At 36.3% G+C, this 19,504-nt stretch overlaps 1 protein-coding gene and 1 long non-coding RNA gene across 2 annotated transcripts in view; one reads left to right on the forward strand and one right to left on the reverse strand.

Annotated features, from left to right (window-relative positions):
* Positions 1–5,046: 5,046 nt before the first annotated feature.
* Positions 5,047–7,807, reverse strand: TAS2R42 (taste 2 receptor member 42). Its single transcript, XM_015430386.3, has one exon. It carries the CDS (start codon positions 7,128–7,130, stop codon positions 6,186–6,188), a length of 945 nt encoding a protein of 314 aa, XP_015285872.3. The 5' UTR covers positions 7,131–7,807; the 3' UTR covers positions 5,047–6,185.
* Positions 7,808–10,560: 2,753 nt separating this feature from the next.
* The window catches only part of LOC135966081 (uncharacterized), a 217,079-nt gene continuing 208,135 nt past the window's right edge, over positions 10,561–19,504 (forward strand). The window contains exon 1 of the long non-coding RNA XR_010579188.2: positions 10,561–10,604. This is a non-coding gene — a long non-coding RNA (uncharacterized lncRNA). The remainder of the gene's footprint in view (positions 10,605–19,504) is intronic.

A 19,504-nucleotide genomic window follows, 5' to 3' on the forward strand; every position in this document is an offset into this window, starting at 1 on the left:
AAGTAGTATTATCCAAAGTTGACTGATTCTGGAGATAGCAAGGCTGGTGAGGATGCAGTCGGCTGATAAGATCATTTGACTCCTCACCAGTTAATGCAGTTAACTAGTACAATGAACCCATTCCCTAACATTCAGATTATGAATTCTCCCATCATTACTATCAGAAAGGTATTTCCAATTCCAGGTGGCATTTCTGTAGAAGCAAATCCAGAAAGCTAATACTATGTTTCACTGATACTTTTGCTGTCAAAATGTTGCAGAGTAATATCCAACTTGATGATTTTCAGATTTATATTTAAAATGTTTACAGTAACTCAGAATGATCTTCTGTTTGATGCCATCTCACTTATCTTCACAAAATATCTTTCTGGTTTTTTTAATATTCATCTCACTAGTAGGCCTGAAATATGTGCAAGAAGATCCAGTCTCACATATCTTAATTAAAAAAAAAAAAACTTTAACATTATTTTTAATCAGCTACTGACTTACAAGTTAAACAGTAAATATAGTAAATGGGCCAACTTATCATTGGTACTGTCAGCAGTTTCCAATTTGTGAGGACATCTAGAAGGGCGAAGTCAGGTATGCAAATACCCAACAGATTTCTTTACACTGATTTGTAATTTCCTCCTCAACTGAAAGTCAATACCATTTGGATTTGAATATTTTAATTTTAAAGGAATTATCTAAAAATAACCTCTATAATATGTGTATTATTCATTTGTTTCATTAAACTCCATCATATTTCCGATTCTACTTTAGATGAATTAAGTGTAATAAAAAGAAGCATCAAAAAGCTCACAGAGTAGTGAAAAAAATCAACATTAAATGTGCTTTTACTACTGAATGTAATCAAAGTTTGATCAAAATGTAATTACAACACAGAGGAGGGTGTTATAAAATCTATGGCCAATAACTAATTCTAGTTTCATGAAGATAATGACAGTTGGCTTGGGTCTTGAAGCTTTTAGGATTTCTTAAAGAAATAGACAAAAAGGGAGATGATTTTACACAATTATGTAAAAGCGTATGCAAACAAACCAAAATTATTCCTCTATCTGAGCTGTTTTACTGAACTTTTGAGCTTGGTTTCCAATGCCTTCCTGGCTATTTGATTCCGAATAAGCTCTTATCAACTGAATTGAAAAACATAGTAAAAAAGATGGAAAATAGCAAAAAAAATAAGACGGAGAGTAGGAGGGAAATTCTTTTCATTAATTCTTCCTTTGGTAAAATCCTTTGTCTCATAAAAATATATCCACAGTAAAATATATTACATAATTTATTTGTATTATTTTGAACTCTAATACAATGGTTTTCAACCTTTACTGCACATTGCAGTTAATGTGGGAGCTGTAAAAAAACATTGATGCCTGTGGGCCACCCCCAGGGATTTTTATTACTTAATTGGTCTGGAATACATTGCTGGCACTCACTGAGAGGCTCTTGATGTATGTCTTACAGTGACTCCCAAACCCAGGCAAAAATCTTTCTACGCAAAAGCTGCAAATCTATGATTCTCTGAGGACAGGACAGGATTTTGCCTGCCTTGTTCTCTGACAATGTGTTTCTATTCAGCCAGTATTGATGCTGACTGGCAAATTGGCCAGCAACTCTCTTAACAACCACATAAGTGACTTTTTTGTTGTTGTTGATTGGTATATTTCCAATTCACAGAACATAAAGGGCCTGGATAATAGTAGGTCTTCCATAACTATTTGTTAAATGAATTAGTGCTAACTTAGTTGGCAGTCCCACTAGCAGCACACAAAAGGAGAAAATGAGTAAGGCTTGACTGTGAAACAAGTATCAGAGCAAGAAAAGAAAGTACCTCCTTAAAATTAGAGAAAATGTTACATTCATATATGAACTTATGAATCATTTCTATTCTAATCCTGAAAAACCCAGCACTGTTCTGTAATCTTTCTAGTTCAATCAAGAAATCATACAGAATCAAAAGGAACATGCTGGTCTGCCACCCAAGATGGGGGAGGCTCGGTACTTTTCTTCATGAAAAGGAACTACTTCTAGCCCAGGGAGTTGAAGATGGCTAGAGAACTAGATTTTGTGACACAAGAAGCAAGATAGCCCTATCTGAAAACGTCACTGATGTTTTCAGAAATGCTTTGTAAGTCATATAAAGGCTAATTGAGAAGAAGACTCCATTGACAGGCATGGCTTAACTGTGACAAACACAGAAAACAAGTCAGTCAGGAGATAGCAATTAAAGAACATTTGAGTTTGTAGTTACACTGAAGAAACTAAAAATAAAAGATGCAATAACAAGTATAAAAACCACAAGTCCCATATACTGTGAGTTGTATTCAAAGTCCAAGTTAATAATCACAATTTTTTCAATCTACATAATTAGAGTAATCTATGTCCTACTCTAGACAAAATACCATCTGGTGTCTAGAATGAAAGAAAAACAACTGTGCGAATATAGAAACACCCCCTAAAATAACTATTGGGTAATAGGCTTAGTACCTGGGTGATGAAATAATCTGTACAACAAACCCTCATGACATGGGTTTACCTGTATAACAAACCTGCACATGCGCCCCTGAAACTAAAATGAAAGTTTTTTTTAAAAAAGAAAACACCCCTTAAAGCATGACCCTGGCTCAAAGAAGATGCTGTCTAATCAAGATTTTGCTAGAAAAAGCCACCTACTAAGACATAGCAGATAAACCACCTGAGAGAGTGAGGAAACTGGTGCTCCTCTTTCTTGGAAATCAGTATAGGTGTGGGTTTCTACCTGATGTATACATACAGTACGATTTAAGAAAACATGCCTTGTTATACTTGATTTGTCTCTTATTTGCCTTCAGAACTAGAGCTATGGGTTGGAGATAAGCCAATTTTAGCAGTTGAAACAGGTTATTTGTTCCTCTCCTATAAATTACCCGACTGTGTGCATTGAAATAACCACAATGATTACACCCAGAATGTTGAAATGAGCATTTATTTGACAAGTGAGATTAGTGGGAGTCTAGGAAACCATCATTCTTAGCAAACTATCACAAGAACAGAAAACCAAACACCGCATGTTCTCACTCATAGGTGGGAACTGAACAATGAGATCACTTGGACTCAGGAAGGGGAACATCACACACCGGGGCCTATCATGGGGAGGGGGGAGGGGGGAGGGATTGCATTGGGAGTTATACCTGATGTAAATGACGAGTTGATGGGTGCAGCACACCAACATGGCACAAGTATACATATGTAACAAACCTGCACGTTATGCACATGTACCCTACAACTTAAAGTATAATAATAAAAAATAAATTAAAAAAAAAAAAATGAGTGATAATCTCCCTCTTTCCCCAACAGCTGCGTCCCAGGGTAGGTCATAATCACATCAGTCTTTCTTCTCCATGGTGCATGTGGCAGTGCATGTGTTGGGCATGGCTCTTGGATTGTGGCTTGGTGACTGCTAAATTCCCACAAAGGCCTTTTTTGGGAGAAAGTGGAGGTGCAGAGCTTGCTCTCATTTGCCATTCAAATTTGCAGATTACTGGCCAGGCATGATGGCTCATGTAATCCCAACACTTTGGGGGGCTGAGGCAGGTGGATCACCTGAGGTCAGGAGTTCGAGACCAGCCTGGCTAACATGGTAAAACCCCATCTCTACTAAAAATACAAAAATTAGCCAGGCGTGGTGGTGTACACCGGTAATCCCAGCTATTCGGGAGGCTGAGGCAGGAGAATCGCTTGAACCAGGGAAGCAGAGGTTGCAGTGAGCCAAAATTGTGCCATTGCACTCCAGCCTGGGCAACAAGAGCAAAACTACATCTCAAAAAGAAGAGAAGAGAAGAGGTTTAATATTTGCTAATATGACATGAGCCAAGATCACCCCACTGTACTGCAGCCTGGATGACAGAGCAAGACTCCATCTCAAAACACACACACACACACACACACACACACACACACACAACAAATACAGATTACAATATATCAATTGCAATAACCAGAATATGTCCTGGGCTGCTTTTACTAGTTTTACTTTCGTTTTGCTTCTATTGTGAAGAATAGGTCCCTGTTCCTTGTAGTCCCATCTCCCTGGGGTTGCTGCCTACTAAGTGTTAAACATGTGTTACTCTTAGTTAGACATGTATTAATTTACCAATAAGGTTGCCCATGAATTGGATCAATTGCTTACCAAAGAAAAGTTTACTGACACAAAAATATAAAAAATACTGTTTTGGGTTATCTTGTAAATAGTACAAAGTTAAGTCATTTATATTAAAAAATATTTAAAATAAATTCAATATCTAAGTCTAAAATATATGCAACTTGATTTGCACATTACCTTTTATCAAGGCAAGAAAATTATGATTATAATCTTTGATAAAATACTAAATTAGTGATTAAAATAATATATGTACATTTTATTTTGTAAAAGGCAAATTACTAAGAAAATAGATTCTGTATTATTATTAAAACTATCATCATCACTGTTATTTATACATGATATCACATAGCTCAGATGTACTTACAATTTCAGTTGATGCATATGGGGAGGGGGAAGTATTAATAATTCTAACATCATTTCTGGCTCCAGGGCACAGCTGTGCAGTGGTGCCCTCACCTATAGCTTCAAGATTAATTTACAAGCATGCATTTATCAGTATTTAATAGCATATTTTTGTTTCTGTACTCTAGCACAATATAAAGAATATATCAAAAGTAAATTCTAAAAGGTATCCTTCGTTGGTAAAAAAAATTTCATTATACAGCTTCTGTACAATGTTTTAATCTATGCCATCATACTCAAAACTTTTTAGTAAAATTTCCCACCCCTAACCTTATATACAACCTATAGTTACCTTATCTAATCTTAGATTATCATAGTCAAGGCAGGACTATGTATACATATGCTTGTCTAAAATTTACAATAAACCTGCAACATTCTGTAAACAACGTCACTTTGCTTTCTGTGCCTTCCTGGCTAACATTGTTACTATTTTTTCCTCTAAGAAATCCAGTGATCAGATTGCAACAAAATGCATGTCACATAAACGAACACAAACACAATCATCCTCTAAATGTATTTATGATCTTTTTATAGTAGCAATGTGAGTATAATTGTGAATTAAGAGATAAAACTCTATAATTTTAGTTCTGTTACATAACATGGTAGAAACTGATTTCTGCCTCTCTGAAAATGCTTATTGCATGTCTTAGAATTTAGCAACATTAGCAAGTGCCTAGGAACATCAAAATGTTTATTATTTGGGGCTTTAAATGGACATCAGCATTAAATCATGTGTTTCCAGTTTCCATTTAAAGATAATTTATTTTCATACTACAAATCATCCTTTTCTCATATAATCATCGTATTTCCTTGTTATCAATAAGACTTCTAATAACAAAAATATACCACTTTTTTTCATTTTAAAAAAATGCTTGGGGCCAGGCACAGTGGCTTATGTCTGTAATCCCAGCACTTAGGGAGGCTGAGAGAGGTGGATCACCTGAGGTCAGGAGTTCAAGACGAGCCTGACCAATATGGTGAAAACCCATCTCTACTAAAAATACAAAAATTAGCTGCGTGTGGTGATGTGTGCCTGTAGTCCCAGACTCGGGAGGCTGAGACAGAATTGCTTAAACCCGGGAGGTGGAGGTGGCAGTGAGACAAGATCGCACCACTGCACTCCAGCCTGGGCGACAGAGCAAGATTCCGTCTCAAAAAAAAAAAAACAAACAAACAAACAAAAAAAAAGCTTGGCTTTGAAGCTATGAGTCTGTATTTTTCCTACTGTGACTTTAGTTTTTAAATAGATTTTCTACCCACATTGTATATCTTTTACCCATTCAAGTTTATAATCTATCTTGCTTTCTAAAGAATCACACACTTTTTTCTCCACAAGTTGCAATTACCTATCATTTGCATATAAAATTAAATAATTTAGATTTTTTGAAATAATATGTGAGGCTAAAATATTGCTTGCCAATGCTCCAAACAAAAATGATTACTTTTAAAATGGTATCGACTGGCAATGTGTGAATTACCATCAAAAGCAGCCTGGTGGGATTTCATTTATGTTCCAAAATTCTTAGAGAAACCCAGTAGGAAAAACAAAACAAAACAAAACAAAAAACAAAAACACAGTGGAAGTGATCCCCAAATGCTCCTCATTGAGTTATTCTCTTAGAAAAGCTTCTGGAAAGTCTGTCTACAAAGGTAAAGGGTTTGGTCTTTTTGTATAGTTCCTAAGATGCCACAGTAGCCTCACAGCTGTCTGTCGCAGCTTGCTGTTTCCCAGAATGAGAATAAATGAGTGGCACGAGGGAAAGGCATGTAAGGCTAACGTGACAAACTGTGTGTACTTGTTGTTCCCCAATATGCAAAATGTCCAATTTGCCACTTGTAAGGAAAAAAAGTGAACTATGAAGAGGAAAAGTAAAGACATCACCATTTTCATGGCCCTCCTGTGGGCCTCTGTGCTGGAGTCTCTAGAGCCCAAGGAACTAAGCTTCAAATTTCTAGTATGTCTCACCAAGGAGAGAAATAAAAAAAGCAATGAGGTCAGGCACAGAGAAAAGGGGATAAAACTGTTCAAGCTAAGAAGAATTTTTAACAGAGAGAGTTTATCATAGGGAGTTTTACTTTCATCTAAGTATAAAGTCAGATTAATTTTATCTATTATATTCAGTGAGATATCAATAAACATTTCTAGCACTAAACAGTCAAAAATCAGTAAGAACAAAGACAATGTAAGGAGTATAGCAATCACTCTGTTCATCCTCCACCTCAGCCAGAGGAAAAGGGAGTGGGGGAAGTGGGCTATCTTAAAGAAATAGAAAATGCTCAGGCAGGTGGCAAGCCAGGTGGTCAAGTGATTAGTCATGTGCCAAAGCATAGTAACAGGTCTTCCTACTCTATCTGTGGCATATAAATGTGGAGCAAGTCCCACTACACATGAATCAAACAGTATCACCAACAGGTGACCAATTGTGGAGATAGCCAAGCAGGTGAGGATGAAGTCAACTGAGAAGACCTTTTGGTTCTTGATCCCTTCAGAGCAGTTTACCAGTCCAATGAACACATTCCCCAGCATGCCGATGATGAATTCCACTATTGCCAGAGTCAGAAAGATTTTGTCCATTTCGGTGGCCATTTCCAGAGACCAAAAAAATCCAAGTTTTTAATACTTTGCGTCATTAATAAATTTACAATCAAACTATTGCAGAAGAGCATTCATTTCTGATACTTATCTTCATTGCTTTTATTGCACTTCCAGTCTTGATCAGAACCTTCTGCTGTTGGATACAGTCTCATATACTTAAGGAAGTCTTTGCCTGTTTTTACTATAATTCTGATCTTAATCCCAAAAGATCTACCAAGGAATGCAGTCTCACATACCTTCACGAAAGTGTTTTCATTTCTTTGAAAGAGTTACTGAATTCTAAACCCAACAGTTTCTGTGTCCATTTATCACTGGCATGGGCTGAAACATTCCACTTGTGGTAATGACTGAAAGGATAAAGTCAAGTATATTAACATGCAAATATAGGCTAGATCCCGCCCACCTTCTCTGATTTGTACATTTCTGCTCACCTGAAATACTACACCACTTGGATCCAAATATCTTTATTGTTTTTCAGAGGAAGCTGTAGATATAATCTAATAATGTTGTTATTATGCAAGGAATATATTTTATAAGTGACTGCTTTGCTTCTGACCTTATGCAAATGCAACATATTTACCACAAAAAAAGCATTAAGAAGTCTATAAAATAGTGAAAACAGAAAAAAAAAAGCAATTAGACAGAATCAAGAATCAAATGTACTATTAAATCAGAAAAGGGAACTACAAACACTACTGTTGGGGGGAAAAGGGAGGTGACATTTGCCTTGGATCTGAAAAATACTTAGAATTTCATGAGGAAACTCAAGTCATATTTTGAACTGATAGAATAATATCCAAAAGACACTAAAACCTAAACTACTTTTTTGAAATTAAAGTCCTACTGATATTTCAGTCTAAATGTTCCTCAGGTATCTTAGAGTAACTTGTTCAAAATTATACATAGTTTTGCTTTTTACCTTGGTCTTATATATGTTCTATTTTTTTTTTTTTTTTTTTTTTTTTTTTTTGGCCAGAGATATATTGCTGCCAATTTAGCCTTAATAGACACGTAGAAAATTGTTGTAGATGAAATAAGGAAAGAGTAAACAAAAGTATTTGTTCTACATTCTAGGAACAATTATTTTGACAAAACCACCAATGCATCATAATTGAACTCACAGTTACAGATTATGTGTCTTGGTTTATGATCAGCAAACAGATATTCTATTACTAGAAATTAGTAATAGAATTTGCCAGACAAATTAACCCAAAAAATGAATGAAATCATTTTTAAAACTTAGACCTTTTTAATGTTGCTGTCATACTCTTCAATTAAATTCTATTAATTAACATTTAAAAGTGTATATTTTAAGAATGATGTTGTATAAAGAACTACTGGTAAGTTATTTCCTATGAACGAAAATATTTTCATTTAGGGCAGATATTTAAAATTATAGTAAGAAAGGAGGAGAAAAAGAGTAAACAAGAAAGGAAGGAAAGAAAGAAGAGAGAGGGAAGAAAGAATGAGAAAGAGGAAAGGAAGAGAGGGACAAAGAAAGAGAAAGGAGGGAGTTTATGAGACAGAGAAAGGCTGAATGAAAATGAAGAAATGTAGCAATATCATAAGAAGAATGATGGCTTTGGCCATATTAGTGTCTAGAGATGGAAAGAAATGTATGACTATGAGAAATATTTAGGAGAAAGAATCAATAGTCTGTGTGATGGATTTGGAGGCTAGAAAAAGGAGGAGGAGTCTGTGATGACATTTAGGCTCTCCTTTCACTCCTGAATGCATGTAGTACTGTGACCTGAGGGAATCACTGGAGGAAGAATAGGTTTAGAAGCCAAAAAGTAGGAGAAAGAAGAAAAGTTGGAAGATGAGTTCTGTTTTGAACATTTTGGAGTATCTGTAAACTCATTCCAAGTGGAAAGTTGAAGTAGGCACTTTGATATTCGTGACTGCAGCTCAGAAAAGAAATTTGGACCACATGTGGAGGTTTGGAGAACATAAACACATATTTGATTTTATAAGAGGTAGGCGCTCCAAGGGTCCTTAGGAACACCAGAGGATAAAGAAACCAAAGGAAAAATTAAGAAGTCATCAGAAGGAAGAGGAAAACCAAGAGACTAGGATTTCAAAGCAACTAAGAGCAAGGAGTGTTACAAGGAGGGTAATCAGTACTTCATGATATTAATGATAAGTCACTTACTAGCTGGATTGAGGACCAAGGAACTACTTAGTTAACTTAGCAAGAGCAGTTCAACTGACAACAAAGCAAACTACCACGGATTAAAGAGTCAATGAGATCCCAATAATGAAGCATTATAAAACCAATTAAGGTAATTCAACACATTAACAGATTAAAGGAGAAACATTCAGAAAAATATTTGATACAGTTCTGTATTTGTTCACAATTATTCTTAGCAAACTGGGAATCAAATGAAATACTCTATTTCCTGATAGATAGTATTTAAAAAAAAAAAAAACCTAGAGCAAATATTATAGCTATCAATGATACATTGAAACCCTTCTCCCTGATTTTAGGACCCAGTCAGTGATAACCATCTTACCAGGTCTTATTTTAAGGCTTCTACTGATCAAAGTAAGGCAAGAAATATACATTTTAAGAAATTATAGGCTGGACATGGTGGCTCACCCCTGTAATCCCAGCACACTGGAAGGCAAAGGCAGGAAGATCACTTGAGCCCAGGAGTTTAAGACTAGCCTGGGCAACATGGTTAAAAATTAGCTAAGTTAATTTAACATCTTTTGCGTTTCTTTATACCATCAACAGTTTAAGTCTGAAAATACCTTAACTTTTTTGCCCATATAACTAGCTTATAATTAATACATATTGAACATAATCAAACATTCCAGAGTTTTAACAAAATTAAACCATTATCACACTCTTGTTCTCACTTTGGATGTTACTCAAGAACATTAAGCTCTCTGACTGTGTCATTGGATATATTCAGTTCTCCTGCTTGGTATCTTAATTATAGACTGTCTTCCAGTCTAAAGAAGTACCTCTAATATTGTATCAGCTGTCCCTCTCTCCATGAAGACCAGCCCTGCTCCTTTCACCTAGTCCAGTCACTCAATATTTTTTTCTTTTTCAAAAGCTGTGGACTCTACTTTTCCATGTAGGGTGATGGGTAACAAGAGAGTTTCTCCTTCGCTATTATGCAAACACAGACCGATATTGTTACTCCTTTTGCATTTTCTTTGCCTAACAAATTTCCATCTGTATCTTTAGCTGTGGAAGATCTAGAGGAAGAATTTACAGATTGTGAATATTAAAATCCAAACTAAAAGTCTCTTCATCCAAGTATGTGAGAAAAATATTGGTCAGAATCTTGTTCAGAATAGGAGGAAAAGTATCTGTGGCATGCGTTATAGTCTTTCAATGGGCAGAGTAGTGGTTTCACCACTTACAAATATACAAATATGGATTGTATCTTATTCTCTGTTTTGTCCACAGGTACCAGGGGAATCTATACCTGAAGCACTACTGGAGTCAAGGTATAAAACACCTGTGTTCTCTTATCTAATAAGTCTAAGAATTGAACTGCAAAGGATTTTAGTTTGCCAGAACTTGCCCTTCATATGTTAACGTAAAGGATGTTGGTACTAGTTAGACTGGTTCTTGCCAGTGTGAGGGTAGTAACTGATATGCTATTTATGCCCACTTGTTCAACTGTATCTCTTTTGAAATACCTGAGTGATTTTAGAAATGAACCAAGAAATTAGTTGAAACTAAATAATATCTGAGGGAGAAATTATATACAACTTCAGCGATTATCTTAGTCTATTTGTGCTGCTATAACAGACTGTCACAAACTGGGTACTTTATAAAGAAGAGAAATTGATTTCTCACAGTTTGGGAGGATGGAAAGTTCAATATCAAGGTGCTAGCCTCTGGCAGAGGCCTTCTTGCTGCATCATCCCATGGCAGAAGGGCAAAGAGAGGGAGACAGAGACAGAGAGTAAACTCACACTTTTAAAAGAAACCAACTCACGTGATGACAAACCCACTCCTGTGATAACAGCATGGATCCATCCATGGGGGTGATGCCTTCATGACCTAACACCTTTTAAAGTTTCCACCTCCCAATACCTCCAGGCCTCCAACGAGGTGAACTTTGTGGGACACATTCAAATCATAGCATTTCACCCCTGGGCCCCCAAATTTATGTCCTTCACACATGCAAAATACATTTCCTCCATTCCAGTAGCCCCCACACTGTAACGCATTCCAGCTCCAACTTAAAAGTCCAAAGTCCAGAGTTTCACTCAAGTCAGATATGGATGAGACTCAAGGCACAATTCATCCTGAGGCAAATTCTCCAGCCATGAGCCTGTGGAATCAAAACAAGTTACCTACTTCTAAAATTCAATGGTGGGACAGGCATATGATAGACATTTCCATTCCTGGGAAAAATAGGCAAGAAAAGAGGGGCAATTGGCCTTAAGTAAGTCCAAAACCCAGCAGGGCAAACCGTATTAAATCCTAAGGGTTGAGAATAGTCTTTGACTCCATGTCCCACCTTCTAGACCCACTGGGTCAGGGATTGGGCCCCCAATTCCCCAGGCAGCCTCACCTCCACAGCTTTGCTTATCTCAGTTCACTCCTGAGCAGCTCTCACAGGTTGGAGTTTTGTGCCCGTAGCTCTCCCAGACAAGTGTTATGAGGCAGCACAGGGCAGTGAATGCTGAGGTCTGTCAGGCACCTCTCCAGAAGCCTTGCCCTTAAGGTCCTAACTTGCCTCCATGATCTGGGAAATGTCTTCCAGGTCATTCTCCCATTGTCTTATGAATAGAACTCGGCTTTCTTCTAGCCAGAAAAATCTTTTCAGCAAATGACCACTTGGCCAAATCCTTCTTATTCTCTCCCAAACATGCTTTTAAATTCTTTATATGGCCAGGCTGAGAATTTTCCAAATTTTTCTATTAGTCTTCACTGTATATTATAAATTCCATCTTTAAATCATTTCTCTCTCCTCACATTTTACTATATGTGCTTGAAAGAAGCCATGCAGCCCACTGAATGCTTTGCTGCTGAGATGTTTCTTCCATCAGATATCCTGGTTCACCTCTCTTAAATTACCTTCCATAAAGCCATAGGGCATGAACAGAATTCTGCCAAGTATTTTTGCCACTTCATAATAAGGATGGTCTTTACTCCAGTTTCCAGTAAGACATTTTTCTTTTCCATCTAAGACCTCGTCAGAATGGTGTTTACTCTACGAACATTCTCCTCAGAACCACAAAAGTAATCTCTAAGAAGTTTCAGACTTTCCCTACAGTTATCCTCTCCTTCTGAGCCCTCACTGAAATCGCTCTCAATGCAAAATTTATGGCAATCTAGGCTTTTCTAGCCTGCTCCTCCCTTACTAATTTCTTGTCTTAGCCTGCTTTGTGCTGCTGCAACAAAATACCACAAACCAGGCAAATTATAAAGAAAGAAATTTATTTCTCAATTCTGGAGGCTGGGAAGTCCAATATAAAGGTGCCAGCATCTGGTAAGGGACTTCTTACTGTGTCATCTTATGGGAGAAGGGCAAAAAGAGAGAGAAAGAACGAGAATGAGGCTTAACTTGTCCTTTTATAAGGAATCTGCTCCTGTAATAACAAACCCACTACTCAATAATTGTATTAAGCCATTTATAAGGTTTGTGCCTTCATGACCTAAACAATTCTTAAAGTTTCGACCTCCAAAAACCTCCACACTGGGGATCAAGCTTCTAACACATGAACTTTGAGGGACATATTCAAACCATAGCAGCCATGTATTTTATTAATTATAAAAAACAATAGTAACAACAGCAATAATAAAAGATATCATTTCTAGAACTCTTACTATATGCCTGGCTCTGAGTAAAATGATTGACTTGCATTTGTGCATGTATTAACTTAAGAAAATGCATGACAACCAACAAACATATGAAAAGAAGCTCAACATCACTGATCATTCAAGAAAAAGTAATCAAAACCACAATGAGATATCATCGCATACCAGTCAGAATGACTATTATTAAAAAGTAAAAAAATAAATGCCAGTGAAGTTGTGTAGAAAAAGAAGTGCTTATACACTCTTGGTGGGTGTGTAAAGTAGTTCAGCCATTGTGGAAGACAGTGTGGCAGTTCCTCAAAAACCTAAAGACAGAGCTACCACTCGACCCAGCAATCCCATTACTGGGTATATACCCAGAGGAATATAAATCATTCTATTATAAAGACACATACATGCAAGTGTTCATTGCAGTACTGTTCATAATAGCAAAGACATGGAATCAACCCAAATGCCCATCAATGATAGACTAGTAAGGAAAATGTGGTACATATACACCAAGGAATACTATGCAGCCATAAAAAAGAATAAGATCATGTCCTTTTCAGGGATATGGATGGAGCTGGAGGCCATTATCTTTAGCAAACTGACACAAAAACTGAAAACCAAATACTTCATGTTCTCACTTATAAGTGGAAGCTAAATTATGAGAACACATTGACTCATAGAGGGGAACACCACATACTGGGGCCTCTTGGAGGGTGGAGGGTGGAAGGATAAAGAGGATCAGAAAAATAACTATTAGGTAGTAGGCTTAATTCCTGGGAGATAAAATAATCTGTACAACAACCCCCTGCAGCACAAGCTTACCTATGAAACAAACCTGCGTCTGTACCCCTGAACTTAAAACATGATTTGTGGGTGTGTCTGTGATGCTGTCTGAAAGAGATTAGCATTTAAATTGTTAGACTGAGAAAAGAAGATCATCCTCAACAATGCAGGTGGGCTTCCATTCATCTCTGGCCCCACTGCTGGCTCTGAGGACCATTCTTGGGATAGATGTAATTTAAAGCTGACATAGTGTTAAATGGTTGCATGAGAACCATGTCTTGGGTGCTTTGGATTCAGATCTTTGTCATCTCTCGGGGGAGCATAGTAGAGCTAGATATCAGAGTTCCCTTCTACTGATTTTTTTTTTTAACATCAATCATGTTATACCTAGTGAACATGGCTCCTTCCACCTCCACCTGCTTCTGTTCATGGGAACCAAACTTGTGGTCTCTCTCTCTAAGGGTATGTGTTAGGGTGTGGGGGCAAGTGATTGCTTTCATTGATTTATTTCTTCTTATTTCATAGGCATAAGGAAGGGGGATCGAATAACTATTGGCTCAAGGAGCCATATTTAAGAAAGCAAACATTTGTTTTCTAAGTGAATCATACCACTTGCATATAGTTAATTTTAGTTAATTTTTAAAAATTGAGGCAACTCATACGTATTATTGAAATCCAACTATTTTCAATGAATACCAAGGCACTGCAGAAGAAAATTCCAGTTATATAGGATAATATCTGCTTTACTTTTTCTCATCCTAACAAGTGTTGATAATTGTAAATGAGATTTTGAAAATTCTGTTTTACTGTGAATCAAGAGTATAAATTCTATTCTGGGCTAGGTGATAAACAAAAGCTTTATTAGCACTTATTTGGAAAATTCAGATAGGACAAGGTCTCTTTAAAATAAGATTGTCATCTGTTACTGAGCACTCAGCATGTGCAAAGCACAGTGCCAGGCATTTTTATACATTATGCTATTTAACTAGCATAACAAAACTTCAAAGTGGTGGCATTATAGTCATTTAGAAGACTAAAAAGTTTTCAGTCCTTTAATTAAATGTAAGAGTTTTGTAATGGCTACAATGTGAAAGAATGAAGCTAAAAATTGTGTGCTGTTGTCATCTGAAATACAACTGGACACTGTCACTAATTTTCTTATATATATCCGCTCTCCCGTGATTTATTTTCTGTGTATATGAATGTAATATGGCCCAGAAAAGAACCATGGCTCTCTGTTTTTATCTAAATTTGCTTTCCTTTTCTTTATATATGTTAATAAATACATTTTTATTTAACTGTTTAAAAATGAATCATCATTTTTCAGAAGCTAAAGTACCCAGATGGGTACAAACATCTGTGAGATGTTTTGAGATAGGGCCTTGCCCTGTCACCAAGGATGGAGTGCAGTGGCACAATCATGGCTCACTCCAGCCTCGACCTCTTGGGTTCAAACAATCCTCTTACCTCAGCCTCCTGAGTAGCTAGGATTTTAGGTATACACCACCATGCCCAGCTATTTTCTTCTATTTTTTGTAGAGACGGGGTCTCGCTATGTTGCCCAGGCTGGTCTCAAAGTCCTAATCTCAAACATATTCCTGCCTCAACCTCCTAAAGTGCTGGGATTACAGGCATAAGCCACTATGCACAGCTTACTAGATGGATTTTTATATCAAATTTGGAGAGTATATTTCGTATGGTTTGCCTTAATATATAGACACATATTTTGCAACTATCCATATAACTGTTCATTGCAGTTGTTTATTTACTTATTAGTTTGTCTGATATTAAAACTTTCAGCCTTCTGTTATTTGTGTGTGTGTGTGTGTGTGATACTTATATCCCTATCTCTTTTTTTGTTGTTATAAATAGTTTATCATTGGATTTGGCTTTTTCATACAAATCCAGCTACAAATCACTTATGGGAGAGATTTAATGGAATTAAACCATTTGTAGTACTGATTAGTACATTTGTTCTTATGATTGGTATCTTATTTTTGTCTTTGCTTGTTTGTTTTGCTTTTGATTTATTTTCTTTCCTGACTTTTGCTGAGTTGACCAAGACTTTATACTGCCTTTTCTTTTCACTCCAGTGGTTTAAAAAAAAAAAAGTTCTGACCCATATTTCTAATCTACTAGTAGTTACCATTAAAGTGTTTATAAAGCTAATTAAATTCACAATTTTCAGTAAACATAGCAAATTTAACAAGCTCAATTATAATACTCCTGTTCCAAGAAGACCCCATTTATTATAAAATTATTTTCTCCCAGAGCTCTTCCTAGCTCTCGGATTTTGTTGAAAACATCCAGAATTTACTTCCAAAGTATTGCTAATGGTTCTTTACATTATTAGTCATATAATTCAATTACTTATATTTTTAAATAAAATTCAAAACCACGGAAATAAAACTTGTTTAAACAAGTAAAAGTTTTCTGGTTTGAGTGCTCACTCACCAATGCTGCTTATTAGCCATGCTGTGCCTTTTATTGATTGTTTTATCTTGACTTGGCTCTATTTTTTTCAGGAAAGATGCAAGTGTAGCGGTATTCCTGAGCCATGGCATTGTTCATAAATGACTTGTCAGATGATAAGGGGAGATGAGTGGGAAGTCACAGACATTAATGGTGAATAAATGACCCTTATAACTATCTGAAAGTTTACTTTTACTTTATTTCTTTGATTATTTATTTTATGCATTCATCAAGGAGTATAGAAACTCCACCTACACAGGGACCTGGTCTGACCTGTGTCTTGTGAGGCCGCCAGCAACTGTAACAGATCCCAACACTTTGCTCAGTAAATATTTGTTTCCACAGCTCTAGCTCCATAGATATTGATTTCTTTTGTCTTTAACTGAACCTGGAAATCTGCATTTTTTATAAATAGCCCAAGTGATTCTGATGTAGATGTACTACAGAAAATAGTTTTGAGGGATGTTGTAATAAATAGTTAATGTTGGCAATTATTCCACAGGTGCTAAAGAAAACAATTCAATTTCTTTAGTGAATACTATTGGATACATTAACATATGTACGACAGTCTTGTTTTTGTTATTAAAATCATCCATAGCCCTTCATGTCTGCAACATCTGTTAAAAACACTGACAGTGTATACAAACCTATTGTGATATTATAATACTTCTGCCCATTGCTCTCAATGATTTTTGCTTAAGTAGAATATTACATTGAATTCAGTACATTTTTTTTCTTTGTGACATCTCCAAAATCAATCTGTATCATAAAATTAATAACAGTTTATAATCTCTTTTGGCCAAATGAGTTATTACTTCCAAGCATACAAAAATTAGGAATGCCAGCTTCAAAATTTGTGCAGCAATTGTCAGTCAGTGGCTTTCAAAGAAAGTCTCAAGGACAATTGAGAGGACTCTTTCAGACCCTCAGAACCAAATAGATGTGGGGAGTAGTGAATCAGATATGTTTGTCAATATAAAAAAAAAAAAAAAGGTCAAAGAAAGGCTGTCTATACAATTGTAGTACATACTTAAGATACCAACTGTAAGAGCTAAAGAAAGAGGAAAGAAACATGCAATTCAGCTTAACAGTCAAAGACAGGTTTATTTTAGAGAAATAAACCTGAGAGGAGCTTCTGGCCAATTTTGGTCAGGAGTGCTCTCTCACAGACTAAGAGTATACATTGGTTTTGCAGTGAGGGGGCTTATCACAGCTTGAAATGTTTCTGTGTAGGGGAGAAGTTTATGGTGGAGTCGGATTGTTTCTGGGTGGTGGTGAGATTATCTCAGGTCTGGCATGCCTCTGGTAGGGGAGGGGTTTGGAATTTTTTTGGTCAGAGATATTATTTGTGGTTTATGGTCATGCTGACCTTAGCCAGTAGGCTGATGACCTTTGGATTTAGGCAGTTTTTGATCAAGGTGAACTTAAAATGATAGTGCTTGTCCACGATGGTGATACTCCTGCTCTGTCACCAGCAATAACAGGTTTTAAAAAATATTGCATTACAAACACATTTAAAGGAAATTTTACTATCAGGAAATGTATTCACTGACGGGCAAACAGGATTTCTCTCCTTGACTGAGAATATGTGCTCCAGCTATCAATACCGTTCATTGTGGACATTCCTCATCAGCACAATATTTCTCTAAGTTTACCAAGCACATGAGGAAACATATGTCATTTACAGGACTTACTCAAAAACAAATCCACCTCCATATCACCTTCAGCCCCAGAAAGCAGACATAAAAAAAGAGGCACAATTTTTTTCTTATTAAAATTATATTCTCAGGAATACTAAATTTAGAAAAATAAGCTATCACTATAGAAGGAAAATAATTTTAATAAATTAAGAACATTGTTTTAAAGCACATGGTCTATGATTCACATTATATGACTCTGTGCAAACAACCCCAGGTACCAGCCCAGAGCCTGGTAGACCCGCTGGGTGGTTAGATCCAGAAGAGTAATAACAATCACTACAGCTCAGCTCTCAGGAAGCCACATCCCTAGGAAAAGGGGAAAGTACTATGTCAAGGGAACACCCCATGGGCAAAAGAATCTGAACAGCAGCCTTGAGTCCTAGACTTTCCTTTTGACATAGTCTACCCAAATGAGAAAGAACTAGAAAAACAATTCTAGTAATATGACAAAACAAGGTTCTTTAACACCCCCAAATAATCACACTAGTTCACCAGCAATGGATCCAAACAAAAAAGAAATCCATGATTTACCTGCAAAAGAATTCAAAAGGTCAGTTATTAACCTAATCAAGAAGCCATCAGAGAAAGGTGAAGTTCAATTTAAGGAAATCAAAAAATAATACAAGAAATGAGAAGAGACATCTTCAGTGAAATAGATAGCATAAATAAAAAACAATCAAAACTTCGAGAAATAATGGATGCACTTTAAGAAATGCAAAATACTGTGGGAAGTCTCAGCAATAGAATCAAACAGGCAGAAGAAAAAACCTCAACCTCAAAGATAAAGTTTGTAAATTAGCCCAGTCCAACAAAGACAAAGAAAAAATGAACAAAGACTCCAAAAAGTTTGGGATTTCATTAAATGACCAAACCTAAGAATAATTGGTGTTCCTGAGGAGGAAGATAAATCTAAAAGTTTCATTAAATGACCAAACCTAAGAATAATTGGTGTTCCTGAGGAGGAAGATAAATCTAAAAGTTTGGAAAACATATTTGGGGGAATAAATGAAGAAAACTCCACTGGCCTTCCTAGAGACCTAGACATCCAAATACAAGAAGCTCAAAGAATACCTGGGAAATTCATCATAAAAAGATGATTGCCTAGCACATTGTTATCTAAAGTTAACACAAAGAAAAGAATCTTAAGAGCCACGAGGGAAAAGCACCAGGTAACCTATAAAGGGAAACCTGTCAGATTAACAACAGATTTCTCAGCAGAAACCTTACAAGCTAGAAGGGCTTGTAAACCCTGAAGATAGGGCCCTAGCTTCAGTCTCCTTAAACAAAACAATTGTCAGCAAAGAACTTTGTACTCGGCAAAACTAACCTTCATAAATGAAGGAAAGATACAGTCTTTTTCAGACAAATACTGAGTGAGTCACCACTACTAAGCCAGCACTACAAGAACTGATAAAAGGAGCTCTAAATCTTGAAACAAATCCTGGACACATCAAAACAGAACCTCTTTAAAGCATAAATTTTACAGGACATATAAAACAAAAATACAATTAAAAAAACAATTAGCATGATAAATGAAATAGTTCCTCACATCTCAAAAGTAATATTGAATGTAAATGGTCTAAATGTTCCACTTAAAAGATGCAGAATGGCAGAATGGATAGGAATTC

The sequence above is a fragment of the Macaca fascicularis genome, chromosome 11 (assembly GCF_037993035.2).
Source record: "Macaca fascicularis isolate 582-1 chromosome 11, T2T-MFA8v1.1".
Lineage (NCBI taxonomy): Eukaryota > Metazoa > Chordata > Mammalia > Primates > Cercopithecidae > Macaca > Macaca fascicularis.